This window comes from Heterodontus francisci, chromosome 23 (assembly GCF_036365525.1).
Source record: "Heterodontus francisci isolate sHetFra1 chromosome 23, sHetFra1.hap1, whole genome shotgun sequence".
Classification (NCBI taxonomy): domain Eukaryota; kingdom Metazoa; phylum Chordata; class Chondrichthyes; order Heterodontiformes; family Heterodontidae; genus Heterodontus; species Heterodontus francisci.
In genome coordinates this window covers 57,948,158-57,967,410 of record NC_090393.1, presented here as the reverse complement: position 1 = coordinate 57,967,410, position 19,253 = coordinate 57,948,158, and the positions used below count along the sequence as shown (strand labels likewise).

The following is a 19,253-nucleotide window of genomic DNA, read 5'->3' as shown; positions in this document are numbered from 1 at the left end:
AATTGTTACATCTCTGTCACAAAAAGGGAGAGGGATAAACCTGGCAACTACAGGCCAATCAGCCTAATGTCAGTGAGTGGCAAATGTATAGAGACAATAATCCAGGACAAAATTAATTGGCATTTGGAAAAGTGTGGGCTAATAAATGAAAGTCAGCATGGGTGTTAAAGGAAAATCATGTTTGACCAACTTGATTGAATTCTTTGATGAAGTAACAGATTGATGAGGATCATGAGGTTGAACTCCTGATGAAAGGTCATCAACCTGAAATGTTAATTCTGTTTCTCTCTCCACAGATGCTGCCTGATCTGCTGAGTATTTCCAGAATTCTCTGCTTTTATTTCAGATTTCCAGAATCTGCATTATTTTGCTATCCCCCAGATTTAAGGTGATTGGCAAAAGAACCAGAGGTGACATGAGGAAACATTTTTACACAATGACTTGTGATCTGGAATGCATTGCCTGAAAGATTGGTGCAAACAGATTCAAGTATTAACATTCAAAAGAGAACTGGATAAATACTTAAAGGGAAAAATATTACTCACCTGTGGGGAAAGAGGAGGGGACGGGATTAATTGGAAAGCTCCACCAAAGAGCCAGATAATGGCTGAATGGCCTTCTGTGCTGTATCATTCTATTCTATGATGAGGTGACCTGTCAGTGCATCTCAGTAAGAGTGTGTCATGGAGGAAACCTAAAAATGGGCATGTCACTTCTTGACTGTGAAAGCTGGTGGGAGGCATATCTTTCACTGCTGGTCTGCAGCTAGCAACAATCGTATTGCTAATGTATCAACATAATGCCAAATTTAAAACAAAAACAAAAAGTGCCAGAAATACTCAGCAGGTCTGGCAGCATCTGTGGAGAGAGAAGCAGAGTTAGCGTTTCAGGTCTGTGACCTTTCATCAGAACTGGCACAGGTTAGAAAAGTATTAGGTTTTAAGCAAGTGAAGGGGACGGAGGTGGGGGAGAACAAAGTGGAAGGTGTTTGATAGGGCAGAGGGAGATTAAATAACAAAGCTGTCCTGTGACAAAGGCAAAGCGTGTGTTAATGCTTGTGGTGAAAGACAAAGCATCAGTCCAGAGAGAGTGTTAATAGCGGAATGATGAGCAGCTCTGACTGCATGAAAAGCAGGCATATGGTTAAAAAATTAAATATTTAAAAAGGCCAGTTATGCTCTGAAGTTATTGAACTCATTGTTGAGTCCGCAAGGCTGTAGCATGCTTAATCGAAAGATCAGGTGCTGCTCCTCGAGCTTGCATTGATGTTCACTGGAACACTAGAGCAGACCAAAGACAGAAATGTTGGCATGAGAGCAGGGGGGAGTGTTGAAATGGCAAGCGACCGGAAGCTCGGGGTCATATTTTCAGACTGAGCGGAGGTGTTTAGCAAAGTGGTCACCCAATCTGTGTTTGGTCTCCCCATTGTAGAGGAGACCGCATTGTGAGCAGTGAATATAGTATACTAAATTGAAAGAAGTACAAGTACATCACTGCTTCACCTGAAAGGAATGTTTTGGGCTTTGGATATTGAGGAGAGAGGAGGTAAAAGGGCAGATATTCCACCTCCTGCTATTGCATGGAAAGGTGCCATGGGAAAGGGATGAGGTGTCTGGGGCAACCGAGGAGTGGACCAGGTTGTCATGGAGGGAACGATCCGTTAAGAATGCTGACAGGATGGTAGGGGAAGTTACGTTTGGTGGTGGCATCATGCTGGAGGTGGCAGAAATGGTGGAGGATGATCCTCTAGATGTGGAGGCTGGTGGGGTGGAAAGTGAGGACAAGGGGAACCCTGTCGCGGTTCTGGGAGGGAGGGGAAGGGGTGAGGGCAGATGTGTAGGAAATGGGCCAGACATCGTTGAAGGCCCTGTCAGCCACAGTGGGGGGGAATCCTTGGTTGAGGAAAATGGAAGACAGATCAGAGGCGCTGTTATGAAAGGTTGCATCATCAGAGCAGATGCGTCTGAGACAGAGAAACTGTGAGAATGGAATGGAGTCCTTGCAGGAGGCAGGGTGTGAAAAAGTGTAGTCGAGGTGGCTGTGGGAGTCAGTGGGCTTATAATGAATATTAGTGGACAGCCTATCCCCAGAGATAGAGACAAAGAAGTTGAGGAAGGGAAGGGAAGTGTCGGAGATGGATCATGTAAAGGTGAGAGAAGGGTGGAAATTGGAAGCAAAGTTGATAATGTTTTCCAGTTCGGGGCGGGAACAGGAAACAGCACTGATACAGTCATCAGTGTACCGGAAAAAGAATTGAGGGAGGGGCCCTCGGTAGGACTGGATCAAGGAATGTTCGACATATCCCACAAAAAGACAGGCATTACTAGGACCCATGTGGGTACCCATTGCAACACCTTTGACTTGAAGAAAGTGGATGGAGTTGAAGGAGAAGTTGTTCAATGTGAGAACAAGTTCAGCCAGGCAGAGGAGGGTGGTGGTGGATGGGGACTGGTTGGGCCTCTGTTCAAGGAAGAAGCGGAGAGTCCTCAAACCGTCCTGGTCAGGGATAGAGGTGTAGAGAGATTGGACATCCATAGTGAAGAGGAGGTGGTTAGGGCCAGGGAACTGGAAATTGTCTCAGACACTTCTTCCTACCTCCCCCGGGACCATGACCCACCACATCAAGCTACTGTCCACGGCACTGTCACTGACCTCATCTTCTCCGGAGATCTTCCCTTTACAGCTTCCAAACTCATACTCCCACAACCCTGGATAGCCCGCTTCTACCTCCTTCCTAAAATCCACAAACAGGATTGTCCTGGCAGTTTCCTGGCCCTAACCGCCTCCTCTTCACAATGGACGTCCAATCTCTCTACACCTCCATCCTCACATTGAACAACTTCTCCTTCAACTCCACTCACTTCAAGTCAAAGGTGTTGCTATCAGTACCCGCATGGATCCTAGTTATGCCTGTCTTTTTGTGGGATATGTTGAACATTCCTTGATCCAGTCCTACCGCGGCCCCCTCCCTCAATTCTTTTTCCGGTACACTGATGACTGTATCAGTGCTGTTTCCTGCTCCCGCCCCGAACTGGAAAACGTTATCAACTTTGCTTCCAAGATACGAAGCTGATTATCTTAATTTATCTTAAAACAATTATTTAATACTGCAAACTCCAAATGGGAGAAATTGGGGGCCTGGGAATACTCCAGTGAAGGATTTTGAAGGGGTTAAGAAAAGCCCAGAGTTTTTTGAAACAAGCCCCTCCTCCCCTGACGTCAATGTTTGAAGCTAGGCGCTGGTTGCCATAGAAGCTGCCAACAGGCGGATGTGCTGAGAGCTGGTAAGTTGTGTGCTGGTGTTTGCACCCAATTACCTTTCTATTTAATGCCTCCGGATCAGTAAAAAGTTAACAGGTATCATTGCTTTAGCCTCCCTCCTGGAAGGAAGGAGTTTGTGTATTCTCCCCCCCATGCCTCTGTACGCGAACTGAATGCTGTCACTCTGTATACATTCTGCTACTTGCTCTCATGTCTCTCTTTGATTTAACGCAGAAAATAATTGGAAGAATCTCACGCTGAGACGGGAAATGATGAGTAACGGTATCTTACACGCCCCACCTGTCAGCAGGGACCGAGTCATCTCCAGATTCCCCAAGGTCATGGTTTGTCTTTAATAGTTCTAATGTTCTCCCACAAATGCTGCAGTCTTTCTGCTCCGGGAGATGACGTGTTTGTTCTGGTCGAGGGTCTGGGCTGAGATGTAAATATTGCATGATGATAGCTGGGGGCTTTGTTAACGCTGATGACACCAGGAAACTCAGGTAATGCCTGCTACAAAGCACTTCAGACATAGAGGATAGATGAAAGCTCGGCGGGAATGACGCAGTTGTGTTTTTATTTTGGGGGGAGGGACTGATTTTATTTCCATTGAAGGCCCAGTTAACAGTGGAGTGAGTCGTCAGGAGCTGCTGATTCCTCCTTCCACATTCCTTTCATTCCAAAATAGTTACCATTAGCAACCACAGAACTATTAGCCTACAGAGATAGGTCGTGTCACTTGGTTCTGACTACTTAAAATGTTACACTTCGCAACACATGCAATTTTAGATCAAACACACTAGTTTTCGATTGGTGTAACCGAGCTTTTGAAACGTAAACATTACGGTCCAAACGTCGTTTTCTTTAAATAGAATTACTTTTTTAAAAATTCTGTGGATAGTTGAGATTTGGTACAAATTCCCAGGCAAAGTAGTTGTTTGCTGGTCAATTGACACCTTTTTGAAAGGAGCTGAATCAAATATCAGCGAATAAAGAGGTTTGAGAGTGTTAGATATTAATCGCATTGTTTGATTTAATTTCAGGGAGTTAAGGAAAAGAATCTTATGTTCCTTAAAGTACTGTGTGTTAGGGGAAGATAGGAACAGGAGTAGGCCATTCAGCCCCTTGAGCCTGTCCCACCATTCAATGAGATCATGGCTGATCCGCGACCTAACTCCATATACCTGCCTTTGGCCCATATCCCTTAATATCTTTGCTTAACAAAAATCTATCTATCTCAGATTTAAAATTAACAACTGTTCTAGCTTCAACTGCTGTTTGTGGGAGAGAGTTCCAAACCTCTACCACGGAGTTAGACCTATTTGTACTCTGAACCACAGAGCTATACCCAAATACTACAGAGTGGGCTCACCAACAACGATAGGATAAAACAAGGCCACTGCAATCTGTCATTTTTAAGAAAGAGGGTGAAATTAAATGAGATGGGGAATTGGCAAAAAAAATAAGCTGCATCATATTGATGCATGTGCAGATTATCCCCACCCTCACATTTGTCCCCAATTTTATGAGATCAAGAGGTGCATTATGTAAAGTAATTCCGAATGAAAATACTGACAGGATAATTGGCACCCAAGCATGAGGATTAGGGGCTGGGGATAGCCATGTTAATGTGCTACTGCAACTCCACTGGTGGAATCAGCAGTCAAAAGGCATTTAGGGAAGTTGAGACCTTCGGCTCAATTAGAATACTTGAAGGACAAACTTAATGGAATTGTTATGGTAAGTGAGGAGGGGTCAAAGGGGTTCCCTCTTTTCCCTCCTTATTTGACCACTACAGATTTAATTCTTTCTTAAAGTGAGTGTCTTGGCCAATTCAGTAGGTGTTTGATTACTTTCTTGTTATGATCATAGCAAGTAAGTAATCAACCAATTGGACAGGTTTTGCTGAGTTAACAAAGAAAGAGGTTAACTTTATTGTACCTAAACCAAACTAATAAAAATAATAAACAATCAGTGGAATTAGTTGATTTGGTGAGAACCTCCCCTTTTCTGCACTCACTGCGCTGTTAGTAACCCCATAAAAAGTTACACCTTGTTCAATCAAATAATGTTATACTTGTGGAGTGTTGTTAAATGTCTCCATTGTGATTAATTAGATTTTTAAATAAAGCTTTTTAATGATTTTTTAAAAGTTTTTTTCCAGAATATTTCAGCTTCTACCTTCACCCAATGTCCAATCTTTATTTTTCTCTTTGTAAAATTTTTACAAAGGGATTTGATTTTAATGCTTTTCGTTCCTGGTTGACTGTGAGAATTCTTTAGTGTGGTTCGCTGCTTGGACAACTTGATGGCATCACTGCAGCTCCGTGCTAGGGATCCCCATTAAAGAACAGTGCAATACTACTGCATGGTGACAAAGGTAAAGTTCTCGCTACAGAGATGGCTAGATCTCCCAGAAAGCTTTCTTCAAGGTCAGCGGCAAGTGCCCGTGTTACGCTGCTGATTGCAAACTCCGAGCCATGGAATTTGTTGCAGGGCTGCGTGTGTTGTGGAGGGAGGAGGGTATTTATTCTGGATTCTTGTGCTGATTGCAGTGGCAGGTGGCAGATAAATGACCACAAGTGGCATTAAGACTGCACAACCATTTAGTTGCATAGTGAGTGCCATTGGTCAGCTCCTTGGTATGCAGCCCTGGCATTAGAGCCCCATTGGTGGTGACCTAGTATTATACAGAATGTTGGAGTGCACCAGAATTGCAGATTCAGCAGGTTTCACAGTCTGTTGATGTTGTGTGTACAGAGGAGCGGGTACTGCACCACGCTCGCTGCTTCCCAGCCCTCAGTGGCTCTACTTAATGGTAATGCATGCGCTTCCAGTTTTGTAATGGCTGAAATCAATAGTTACTTTCAGCCAGAAATTGCTGGGAAGTTGAGCCATTAGAATGGTATCCAGCAATTTGTGAAGTAAAAGAGGTAAGCCACGAGTTCCAATCCTCTGTAAATTGCTGAATGATTTGCTCTGCTGTTAGCCTCTCCAGAGCCAATAAAAGTCTCTTCTCGCCTTGAGGCTCCCCATTAAACTTAACGCCGATTGTAAAATTGCTGGATTTACGATATTATTACAAATTGTTCCCACCATATTCATTTAGGGCTGATAATTAATGTTGTAGCAGTAATGGTAGTGATGTGATTTATGGTCCTGACATGATGCTCAACCTTGGAGGCCCATGAAGGGACCAGTGAAGCTCTGGAGTCTCACTTCATCAGGTGATGAATTGTTTCTAGAGGTTTTTTAAAATCCTTTTTATCTGTGTTGGCAGTATGTTTGTGCCAGTTTTGCCATCCACATTCCTGTTAGTGTCAGAAGGCAATAATTTTAAGGATGCAAAGTTGTTTTGGCACTCGGAAGAGTATCACTCAATTAAATGCATTAGATATATTTTGTTCAGAAAGTAACATTTTGGGATACAGTACTTGAATAGTTTGAAATGTGATGTGGTAAGTGTTACAGGCTTGGAGAAGATAAAGTTTCCAAAGCTCTCCACCACTGGGGTTTTCCTTATCTCATATCAGGATCTGTTGTAGACTAATTGACAAAGATTGATTGCTACCATTAGCCAACAACTCCATTATCATTTCATCATGCAACTATCAGGTTGATAGAAGATGAACTAAATGCACCGTGGTCTTATTTTCATCTCGCAATTCCAGTGTTCCTAGGAAAGCAGTACCATGGTGTACCCACTGGCTCTCCTACTGGTCAAACCACACTTGAAGTACTGTGTACAATTCTGGGTGCCATATTATACATAGGATATAGAGGTACTAGAAAAGATGCAAAGAAGATTTACAAGGATGATACTGGAATTGCCAGGTTATACCTTTACCACCTAGAAGGACAAGGGCAGCAGGTACATGGCAATACCACCACCTGCAAGTTCCTCTCCAAGTCACACACCTTCCTGACTTGGAACTATATCACCACTCCTTCACTGTTGCTGGGTCAAAATCCTGGAACTCCTTCCATAACAGCACTATGAGTTTACCGACACCACATGGAGTGCAGTCGTTCAAGAAGGCGGCTCGCCACCACCTTCTGAAGGGCATAAAGGCAATAAATGCTGACCTTGCCAGCGATGTGCACATCCCATGAACGAATCAAAAGAACTCTATCAAGCTACAATGAATAGGCTGAGTCCTTTTCTCTTGAAAAGAGACAGCTGATAAGTGACCTAATAGGGGTCTTTACAATTATGAAAGGTTTTGATAGAGTTGGTAAAGAGCGAGAGAGAGAGAATGTTTCCACTTGTAGAGAGAGCAAAACTAGAGGCCATCGATATTGATATCACTAATAAATCCAAAAAGGAATTCAAGAGAAACTTCATTGCCCAGAGAGTGGTGAGAATGTGGCAAATGGCATAGATCCATTTAAGGGGAAGCTAGATAAGCATATAAGGGCGAAGAAAATAGTGGGCTATGCTGCCAGACTGAGATGAGGAAGAATGGTAGGAGGCTCAAGTGGGGCATAAATGCTGGCACAGATTGGTTGGGCCGAATGGCTGTTTTCAGTAATTAACCCCACCCCCCCACCCCAAGTTCATTCATCCTGTAAATTAATTTATTTTTAAAAGCAGTGACTTAAAATATTTTCATTGAGCCTAGTTTACAAACTTTAAGGAGTCTTTCTATCAGTACCCTTTTTAAAAGCCAAACCTGCAAAACAGCATGCAACTATTATTCTGTATTGTCCCATATCTCGAGAGTGTGTAAATTCTTATAAAGTTCAGTTATAACTAGTCTCTTCGGGGGAAAAAGTCAATTACAAAGAATGATCAAAAAATGTAACACCTTTTTTTGTTTGATTCTAATTTTTTTTGTTTAAACCGTGACTGCTGATGACATTAGTGGGAGTTACTGATGGCGGATTTATATTCTCCAATGTGATGGGGCTACCAATGGACAAATTCAGAATATTTTGAATTACAAGTAGCATTATTTGCTACATTGGAACAACTGCAGGTACAAATGCTTTACAACAATGAATGCAGTTGCTTTAACCTTGCACATGTGCAGTTACTCAGAAGTTGAGTTTGCAGATTTCCATGCCAGGCTACAACCTTCAACGATGTCTGTGGAAACCAGCAACATAAAAGCCTCCGACTGCAAAAGTTGGCAGCCACATTCTCACCACTCTCTGGGCAATGAAGTTTCTCTTCACGTTTACTGCTGCTGGTACTTCTCCTGCAGAAGCACAGAACCTAAAATGTCCTTTATACTATAGCACTAGCACTGCTCCTGGTGGAGGCAACATCAAAAAGTAAACAGAGTATTAAGGTTGACTCTGAGAGGGACAAATTAGTGTATTTGTGGAAAGAGCAAAATCCTGAAGTGATTTGGTTTAAATAGTTGATTCAGTCTCATTAATTTATCATCACCACTAAGTAAAATGCAGTGAATTGTTTGATAGTAATGCAGGTGTCAGGCAAGCCCCCACCTGCCAAGAATGAGGAAAATTAAATTTTGCCACATGAACGTTGATTTTATTGGTGAAGAAAGAACTTGCTTTAAAAACAATTGGAGACTTTGGCTGGAGAGAGACATTAGCATATCAACAGACAGTACATCAAAGGACAGAGGGGCTATTCCCTGCTTCAACTTAATCCACAATGGACTTTTGATTACTAAATGTTGAAGGTGGAAAGGCTAGCATTCCAGGTTAACTGCTGAATACACAAACAGAGGTGGTCACACCAGTTTGGTCACATGACTGGCTGACTGTTGGAGTTTTATGAATTTGAACTTCCAACACAGATTTTGAACTCAGAAGGCTGTTTTCTCCTGGACTGAGAACACCTCTCTCCTGTCAGCTCTCATCTTGCTTTCACCAGCTTCGGAAATCATTGAAGACACATGAACCCCAAGAGAGAAAAGTGTCCTACAGGAAACAAGGTTTAAGAAGAATACTGGGCCCCAACAAAAAACAAGACTACTTACCAGACGACTGCAGTGAATTTGAAGCACAGTAAACAAGAAACTCTTCTGATATTGCCTCAAACCTCTCCATTTTATTTTTCTTCTCTTTTCTGTCCTTATTGGCATGTGTGTATCGCGTGTGCATGCAAGCATGGGCGCATCATATATCTGTAGGCGTTAACTGTATTAGAGTTTAAGTTTAAGGTTTCATAAATTTTGCTTTTCTTCTTTAAACCTAAGAAAACCTGTTTGTGCTAATTTATTTGCCTTATAATTGGAAAGTGGTGAACAAGGATTCATCAAAGGGGGAGCTCAAAACACAGTGTATTTAAAATTAAACCCTGTTACAATAAGATCACGTGAAGAAGCAAAAGACCCCTAGACACCTTTCTCACCTGTTTGTAACACAGGTGTGGTCAACAAAATGTGCTGGAGAAAATGTGACAGGAAAAACATGACACCTACAGGAAGTGCATGATGTACCCAAGACCTTTAGGGGTAGAAATTCATCTCTGTCAGTGGCACAAAACGGGTGGTATCGGATTGGCAGCCCACTATACACAGCACCTGTTATTCAGTGCCATTGCAGTCAGTGGAATAAATACAGACTGTTGGTTGCATTAGGAAGTGTATAAAAGAGCAATGCTTGAATGATACAAACTGGAAATGGCATAATCAATTTGAGTAGCTTTTGTCATGTAGGCCTCCACCTGCCAAGAATGAGGCACACATTTTTTTGCCACATGAACACTAAGACCTTAAAATTGGTGCTGGGAGGAAAAGAGGGCCTATCACAAGGAGTTGCCAGGCCCCTCACTGGAAAGACCTTTTTTGCATGCTGGCAGACAAAGTTGAACAAAGGACCCAGTCCTTGCTTCTCCAATAGCAGAAAACCTGGTCAGACCAGTTTAGTCACATGGCTGTTTAAATTTGAACTTGCCACAGAGTGTTTGAAACTGAGAAAGCTCTTTTCTCCTGGACTGAGAACATCTCTCTCCTGTCTGCTCCCATCTCTTTCTCACGGAACTGAAGACCCATTGAAGATACATGAACTCCAAGAGAGAAAAGTCTCCTACAGTGAACAAGGTTTAAGAAGAATACTGGGCCCCAATGAAAAGCAAGACTACTTACAATCAAAGACTACAGCGAGTTCAAAGCACAGTAAAAACCCCTCTTCAGAGATTGCCTCAAACCTCTCTACTTTATTTTTCTTCTCTTTTCTGTCCCTATTTGCATGTGCGTATCACGTATACATGCTAGCGTGGGGCACAGCATGTATCCGTAGGCATTAACTGAATTAGAGTTTAAGTTTAAGGTTTAATAAATTTCACTTTTCGTCTTTAAACTTGAGAGAACCTGGTTGTGCTCATTTCTTTCCCTTAAAATTGGAAAGCGGTGAACAAGGATTCACCAAGAGGGAGCTCAAAACACAGTGTGTTTAAAAAAATTAAACCCTGCAACCATAAGACCAGGTGAAGACTAAAAGGGACCCCTAGACACCTTTCCCACCTAGTCGTAACACTTTCTTCCATTTCAGTTACAGGCAGCCATTATTTCTGGAGGCAAATTAATATAATTTAGAATTCTGTACAGTAATAAGAATCTGTTGGATTGCTGGGCGGGACAGAGGAGGCGGTCAAGAGGGCATTAGGAAAATTGTGACTAGTTAAGAAGAAGGCTCCAGATATGGACTCATGCAGTCACATTTTTGCACCACCAGAAGTTAATACTCAGCAAGCATAACTCAACATAGGCCTACATGCATCATAGTTGCCAACTTCCTACCTTTGGAATGGATAAGAGCATTTCTAGCCTTTATCTATGTGACTTCCACAGAGACTGGACAAACAACTGATTTTGCAATCACTTACAGGTTTGAATTATTGCTCATGTCCCACTTCTTCCAAGCACCTGTGACATCAATAAACATCTGCAGCTTTTCTTTGGTTACAAAAATACTCTGCAAGGCTGGGGCTCTCTGTGAATTGTGCCTCTCCGGGGATCAGGGTATTGTGAATCAGGAGTCTGCAGAGGTCATTGTGAAATTGACTTTGCAGCTAGTAGTCAACCGGCAAAAAAAATATAAATCACGAGAAAGCTGCTATGAGTTTCCCAGTGAGCTTTACTTATAGCAGGCATTAATCTAATGTCTGAGCTGGCTATAGCATGACATGGGCAAAGATATGTGCTTTCTCACTGATGCTTGCCCATACAAATGATATTAAGTTGATTAAACATAGCATTTCTGTAACCTTTAGCTAGTGTAGAACATAACTGTTACCAATGTTTCTAATTTTAAAACTCTTTTGTTGTGGTACCTCATGCAATCACGGTAGGAGGAGAATTCCTGCCTTGAAGCAGTGGGACATAAGAAATAACTCACACTAAGGGGGGAATATTATGCTCTCCCCGCGGCGGGTTTGGAGGCAGGGAGAACATAAAATTGGGTGGGATGGTGGCGTGGCATTCCCACCACCATCCCACATCCGTCAAAATTTAGTCCTGTGAACAGCCTTCCTGCCCTGCTGCCAATTGAAACCCTTAACTGGGTAATTAACCCCCAATTTAAGGCCTCTTCCCGCTGCAACTGCAACTTAGTGCCTGAACGAGGAACCAAGCATCGGGAAAGGGGGGCAGGCAGCTGAGGACCACTCCACTACTCTTGCTGCCGTTCCCCCCTGCCCCCGCTCCCTCGCGACCCCCACCCCTTGAGACCCTTCCTGCCCTGAGCTACCTGAGGCCTGGCTCCAGCGTGCTCCTCGGCCTCCAGTTCGGTCACCTCCAGCAGCAGCCACTGGCCTCTGATTGGCTGGCAGCTCTCCAAAGGTTGGACTTCTGGCAATGGGGTCCTGGATCCTAGAGAAGAGCTGCTGCTGTCCGCTTAAGTGCCTGATTGGTACTAAATTCAGCAGGCCTTCCGGAAAAAAGGAAACGCGGAGATCTCGGGATCACGACGTCGAGACCCCTGCTGCCAGGATAAGACTCCCCCCTTAGAATGATACAGCACAGGAAGAGACCAGTCGGCCCATCGTACCTGTGACTGCTCTTTGAAAGAGTTAGTCAATTAGTCTCACTCCTCTGCTTTTTCTCCACAGCCTGTAATTTCTTATCTTTTTTATATATCCAATTCCCTTTTGAAAGTTACCCTTAAAGCTGCTTCCTACACCATTTCAGCAGTGCAGTCTCAGCACTACATGAACTGCTTTGCCTGTGCTGGGACGAGGGAGCAGTACCTCAGGACATGCGCGATGCCAATATCATCACCCTCTATAAAAACAAAGGTGACCGCGGTGACTGCAACAACTACCGTGGAATCTCCCTGCTCAGCATAGTGGGGAAAGTCTTTGCTCGAGTCGCTTTAAACAGGCTCCAGAAGCTGGCCGAGCGCGTCTACCCTGAGGCACAGTGTGGCTTTCGTGCAGAGAGATCGACCATTGACATGCTGTTCTCCCTTCGTCAGATACAGGAGAAATGCCGCGAACAACAGATGCCCCTCTGCATTGCTTTCATTGATCTCACCAAAGCCTTTGACCTCGTCAGCAGACGTGGTCTCCTCAGACTACTAGAAAAGATTGGATGTCCACCAAAGCTACTAAGTATCATCACCTCATTCCATGACAATATGAAAGGCACAATTCAACATAGCAGCACCTCATCAGACCCCTTTCCTATCCTGAGTGGCGTGAAACAGGGCTGTGTTCTCGCACCCATACTTTTTGGGATTTTTTTCTCCCTGCTGCTCTCACATGCGTTCAAGTCTTCAGAAGAAGGAATTTTCCTCCACACAAGATCAGGGGGCAGGTTGTTCAACCTTGCCCGTCTAAGGAAGTCCAAAGTACGGAAAGTCCTCATCAGGGAACTCCTCTTTGCTGACGATGCTTCAAAACCTCCAACACCTCCTCCTTTGTAATGTTGATATGCTCCAGGATATCGCTGTTCTCTCCCTTGAACTCACTAGCTTCCATGACCTTCTCCACGGTAAATACAGACGAGAAGTATTCATTTAAGACATCGCCCATTTCTTGTGGCTCCACACGTAGATTACCACACTGATCCTTAAGGGGACCTACTCTCTCCCTAGCTACCCTTTTACTCTTAATATACTTATAGAATCTTTTAGGATTCTCCTTTATCTTATCTGCCAGGGAAATCTCATGGCCCCTTTTCGCCCTCCTAATTTCCTTCTTAAGTGTACTCCTACATCCCTTATACTCGTCGAGGGACTCGCTTTATCCCAGCTGCCTATATCTGACCTATGCCTCCTTCTTTGTCCTGACCAGACCTTCAATATCTTTCGTCAACCAAGGTTCCCTAAACTTGCCAGCCTTGCCCTTCAATCTAACAGGAACATGCCAGCCCTGAACTCTTCCTATCTCACTTTTAAAAGCCTCCCACTTGCCAGACATCCCATTACCTGTAAACAGCCTCTCCCAATCAACTTTTGAGAGTTCCTGTCCACTGCCATCAAAATTAGCCTTCCCCCAATTTAGGACTTCAACTTGAGGACCAGTCCTATCCTTTTCCATAACTATCTTGAAGCTAATAGAGTTATGGTCACTGGTCCCAAAGTGCTCCCCCACTGACACATCAACCACCTGCCCAGCCTCATTTCCTAAGAGGAGGTTGAGTGTAGCCCCTTCTCTAGTAGGGCCATCCACATACTGCTTCAGAAAACTATCCTGGACACACTTGACAAATTCTTCCCCATCTGATCCTTTAGCATTAAGGCAGTCCCAGTCAATATTAGGGAAGTTAAAATCACCTACTATTACAACCCTATAATTCCCTCACCTATCTGTGATTTCCCTACATATATGCTCCTCCAATTCCCTCTGACTATTGGGGGGCCTATAGTATAATCCCATCAAATTGATCACCCCTTTCTTATTTCTAAGTTCTACCCATATGGCCTTGCTGGACGTTCCCCCCCGGGATATCATCTCTAAGTACTACCGTGATGTCCTCCCTAATCAATAGTGCAACTCCCCCTCCTCTCTTACCGCCACCTCTGTCACCCGGAACATTCAGCTGCCAGTCCTGCCCATCCTTCAATCACGTTTCCGTAATAGCTATAATGTCACAATCCTATGTACCGATCCATGCTCTGAGTTCATCTGCCTTGCCTGTAAGGCTTCTTGCATTAAAGTAAATGCAGTTTAGCCTACCAGACCTTCCACGCTCCCTGTCCTGCCCGGCCTGCCGACTGGACTTGCTTGCTTTAACCTCTACATTTGCCTCAACTATCTCATCGGAGAGACTACTACTTTGGGTCCCATCCCCCTGCCAGACTAGTTTAAAAGCCTCCCGAGTAGCACTAGCAAACCTCCCCACAAGGATATTGGTCCCCTTCTAGTTCAGATGCAACCCATCCCTCTTGTACAGGTCACCCCTGCACCAGAGGAGATCCCAATGGTCCAAGTAGCTGAAGCCCTCCCGCCTACACAAGCTCTTCAGCCACACATTCATTTGCCTTATCCTCCTATTCCTACCCTCACTAGCACGTGGCACAGGGAGTAATCCTGAGATTACAGCCCTAGAGGTCCTGCTTTTTAACCTTCTGCCTAACTCCCTACATTCACTTTGCAGGACCTCATCTCTCTTCCTGCCTATGTCGTTAGTACCAATATGGACCCCGACTTCTGGCTACTCACCCTCCCCTTTCAGAATGCCCTGTGCCCGCTCAGAGACATCCTTGACCCTGGCACCAGGGAGACAACACACCATCCTGGATTCTCGCTCATGGCCACAGAAACGCCTATCTGTGCCCCTGACTATAGAGTCCCCTATCACTACCGCTCGCCTACACTTTGACCTTCTCTGCTGTTCAACAGAGCCATTCGTGGTGCCATTGACCTTGCAGCTGCTGCTGCTTTCCCCTGAGAGGTCATTCCCCCCAACAGTATCCAAAACAGCATACTTGTTATTGAGGAGAATAGCCACAGGGGACTCCTGCACTACCTGCCTGCCCCTCCTGGCAGTCACCCATCTATCTGGCTGAATCTGTGGTGTGACCACCTCCCTGAAACTCCTATGTATGATACTTTCTGACTCCTGTATGCTGCTCAGTGAGTCCAACTGCTGCTCCATCTGATCCATACGATCTGAAAGGAGCTGCAGCTGGACACACTTCCTGCAAACGTAGTCGTCAGGGACATTTGACTTCTCTCTTAGCTCCCACATTTTACAGGAGGAGCATACTACCCCACTGACTGCCATTTCCACCTCTCGTGTTACTTTTGGCTTAAAAGAAAGAAAGACAGAAACTGGGAATTTAAAAAAACTAAGCGTTACCTGGTCAATACTCCTCACCGAAGCCCGACGTACATCAAAGCCCGCACTTTGACCTTACCAGCAACACTGCGACCTCGCAGCCCCTCCCAAAGATGGCCGTTCTTGGATCTTTAATCGCGCTTTCAGATTTTACCTCAGGGAAGAAGCCGCTGTCGATGCTGATGTCAATGTGAGTCACTGACTCCGGGAATCTCCAACTCGGGGCTCCGCCGATCCCGGGCCTGTAACCAGTCCTCGGGCCCACACACCCGCCCCGCGCCTCTGCGATGTTCCCGGGTGTGCAGCACCGGGCTAATCTCTGACTGCAGCCCCGCGCTGTGTCCCGGCCGGGGTGGGTAGGCCCCTCCGCGGGCCCCGGCGACTGCTGCTGTTGGTGTAGCCCGACTACTAACTGTCTGCCAGTAGTCCGGTGCCGGTTTCCCGGCGCTAATGGTAGTGTCAGTGCGGGAAGCCTCTCTGCTACGTCAGGGACCAGAGCCTGGAGACAGCACCGGGGCTGCTCCGAGCGGTGGACAATCCCAAACTTCCAATCTAAAGTAAAGGATTCCATATGACTTCTTAACTACCTGATCGACCTGTCCTGCTATCTTCAGGAATCTGTGGACATTCACTCCAAGGTCCCTCACCTCCGCTACACTTTTTGTTTTCCATTAATCATGTGTTCCTTTGCTTGATCTGACCTCCCCAAATGCATCACCTCACACTTCTACGGGTTGAATTCCATTTGCCATTTTTCTGCCCATCTGACCAGACCATCGATATTTTCCTGCAGCCTACAGCTGTCCTCCTCGCGACCTACCACATGGCCAATCTTTCTAAACTTTCTATGATTCTATGATACTCCATAAGCAAAGTCTATTAGGAAAAAGAGTCTGGTAAAATTTATTTCGAGAATGACTGCAACAATGAAGACATGGGGGTAGAAATTTGTCTTGGAGATAATCCAAAATGGCGGGTATCACATGGTCCGTCAGTTCACTTCCAAAGAAACGAATGGAACTGAATATAGGGTGTGGTGTATAACCGGCAGCTACCGCTGCAGACAAATTTCTATTCCATGCATTTCAAGTTGGATACCAAGCAGTGTTCTCAATGAGCTGCATGCGGGCACAGCGTACAGCTGCCTGGAAGGTACTGCGCAGATGCATGGCCATGCAAAAAAAATTTAAAGGACCAGGCATTGAAAAAACTGGCCGAGCATAGCAACAAAATTTTAAAGGGAACATTGATACCAAAATCTTTGGTTATGAGCTGAAGATAAATGACAATTATTTTAAGGGGATGCCTGCTGCCGAAGCAGTCACTTTATGCTTCTTGACAGCTATAGTACCAGTGGATACAGATAACTGAGAGGAACTATTTCTTCTGTCCTCACAGAAGTCAAGCACATTTTTGAAATGCATACAGTGCATCAATATGTGAACTCCAGTTCAGGGTGAATAACCAATAGATCATTATCACATCATTATGATTCATTTGATTTTGATATCTGAATGAAGCAGAAATCATTAATATTGTCTGGTTAGAGTCTGCAGATCAAATGTTCATTGTTCTCTCGGGACCACTAATTCAATTATCCTCTTAGAACCAAACTGTATCCTGGCAGATGTAAATATCAAATAGGCTAGCTGCTCATGTAGACAGCTTGGGGACCATTTTTGTCTTGCTACTGCCTGTTTACGCCTGTAAATGGGAAGTTAGTGGGATGAAAATTGGGGGAAAAAAGTTAATTACCAATCTTCATGCATACCTTGATTTAAGTGGTCAGCCTGCCATTGGAAACAGGCAGTGCCTAATTAAAATATTCAACCTTGGGCCCACTGCTGTTTTCAGGACCCCAATGCCAATCGGCACTGTTGCTGCTACTTCCTGAACCCGCCCACAAATTGGGGGCAGTGCAGATTGGGAGGTGACTACTTACAAATGCTATCGAAAGGAATTCCTAGCTGCAGTTAAAGGCCTGCTCAGGTCACAAAAAAAAACCCGACCCGAACCCGACAGAACCACATCGGACCCCGGCCCGAGTCCCTTCATTTTTTCTCCGCACCCGACCCGACCACCAGAATGTTCCCTTTGCTTAGCTTCCGACTCCCAATCTGAAGGAAGCTGCAGCATGAGCGTGATTATGTCATAGAGACGCTCACTCACTCACTGCGCAGACTCAGAGTTTCCTTCTTTGACATCCTGGACTCCCAGCTCAGGTAAGTTTTTAACTTTTAACACTTCTTGCTGTGTGTGTCTGACCCGGACCTGGCCCAACCCAGAACCGGCCTGACCTGGACCCGGCTGGACCTGGCCCGAGCCCGAAAGCCGGACCCGGAAGAGCGACCCGAAGCTGACACATGTCGTCGGGTCCCGTCGGGTTCGGGTCCGGTAGCAGGCCTTTAGCTGCAGTCAGGATAAGCTGGAGACAGATCTAGCACTTTTTTTTTCTTCAGTTTCTTGAGCATTTTGATCATTATAGAGTACCATGAATTCATTTCCTTGCTGCTGTGTGTGCTCATGAAATTTCCTTGACCTTGAGCTCTGATACTTTGTTTAACCACAGCCCTCACCTTTAAGGTACTGCTGTAGGGCTTTGCTGCCTTGTCAGGTTTCCGACCCTCCCAAATAATGAGTTGCCTATAAGCAGTGCAATAGCGCATGCTATTTTAAATAAGGCCCACCCACCAAAATTGATTAGGCCACCTGCTGATTCTTGCAGGTGAGTGAGGCAGACCCACCTCCTGTCCGATCATCACTGTTTGTTAAAATCATCCCTTGTGTCTCACAAAAATGGGATAGTCTCTGAAAACTTATTTCACAGTCAAAAGAACTCCATTGCTTTTTAATTTGTGATACTCTGCTTTCTAAAATCATATAATAAAAGATTGAACAATGAAATATTCCTATGTGACATAGGGTGAAGCTCTGTTTCCATCAAATCACATGTCAACTAAATGGGATGCTCTTACCCTTACTTGTGGCCAAGATATCTATCACCAGGAAAAGGCTCTTAGTGTAACAGGCCAAGATTAATTTCATTGCAAATTAAAATTATAGATAAGTGAGGTGATAGCTAGCAATGAGAATGATCACCTCTCAGGATTCAGTTGACGAGTCTCTCTCTCTTTTACTATATATATTTTTATCTAACTACATCAATGAGGTCTCATTCTCTCACTGGAGGACTTGGTGGAGGAGGTGGAAAGGAGGAGAGAGGGCCTGTGTCTGCAGGGGTCCAGGAGGACCTTCAGACACATGGGGAAAAGGCAGTGGATGGCCACAGAGGTCAGTGTCAAGAGATTAGCCCCAAAGACCTGGATGCATTTATACAAGAGGTTAAATGACCTCACACAAGTGGCCAAGGTCAGTGACAGCATCTTCAAATGCCATATCCTACCACTGCACCTCTCACCTCGAGCACTGCTCAATTCACCAGACCCCCATCACTCACCTACCAACAATTTCTATCATTCAGTTTCGTAGCTAACATGCATATACTGCAGCTCACCTTCACACACTTAGCACTGTTGCAAGCCTCACATTCACGTCTCACAGCTTACACACACAGCCTGCAATTCAACTATGACAGCCACATCACCAAATATATTGCATGACCCTCATTGGACAGGATAAAAAGAAACCAGTGAATGTCGTGGATTTGAATTTTCAGAAGGCATTTTGTAAGGTTCCGGACAATAGGTTGTTATGCAGGATTAGGACCTCTGGGATTGGGGATAATTTACGAGGGTAATAAATAAGCATGGATGGAGTATTGTTTAATGG

General features: G+C 44.7%; 1 protein-coding gene across 4 annotated transcripts in view; it reads left to right on the top strand.

The window, feature by feature from the left end:
* Positions 1–19,253, top strand: part of rab36 (RAB36, member RAS oncogene family) — a 133,539-nt gene that overhangs the window by 45,385 nt on the left and 68,901 nt on the right. For 2 of the 4 annotated variants that reach the window (XM_068055364.1, XM_068055361.1), the window contains exon 2: positions 3,496–3,599. In XM_068055364.1, coding sequence (XP_067911465.1) covers positions 3,531–3,599 — 69 coding nt within the window. In that variant the 5' untranslated portion in view covers positions 3,496–3,530. The other 2 variants (XM_068055362.1, XM_068055363.1) reach the window with 2 other exon arrangements.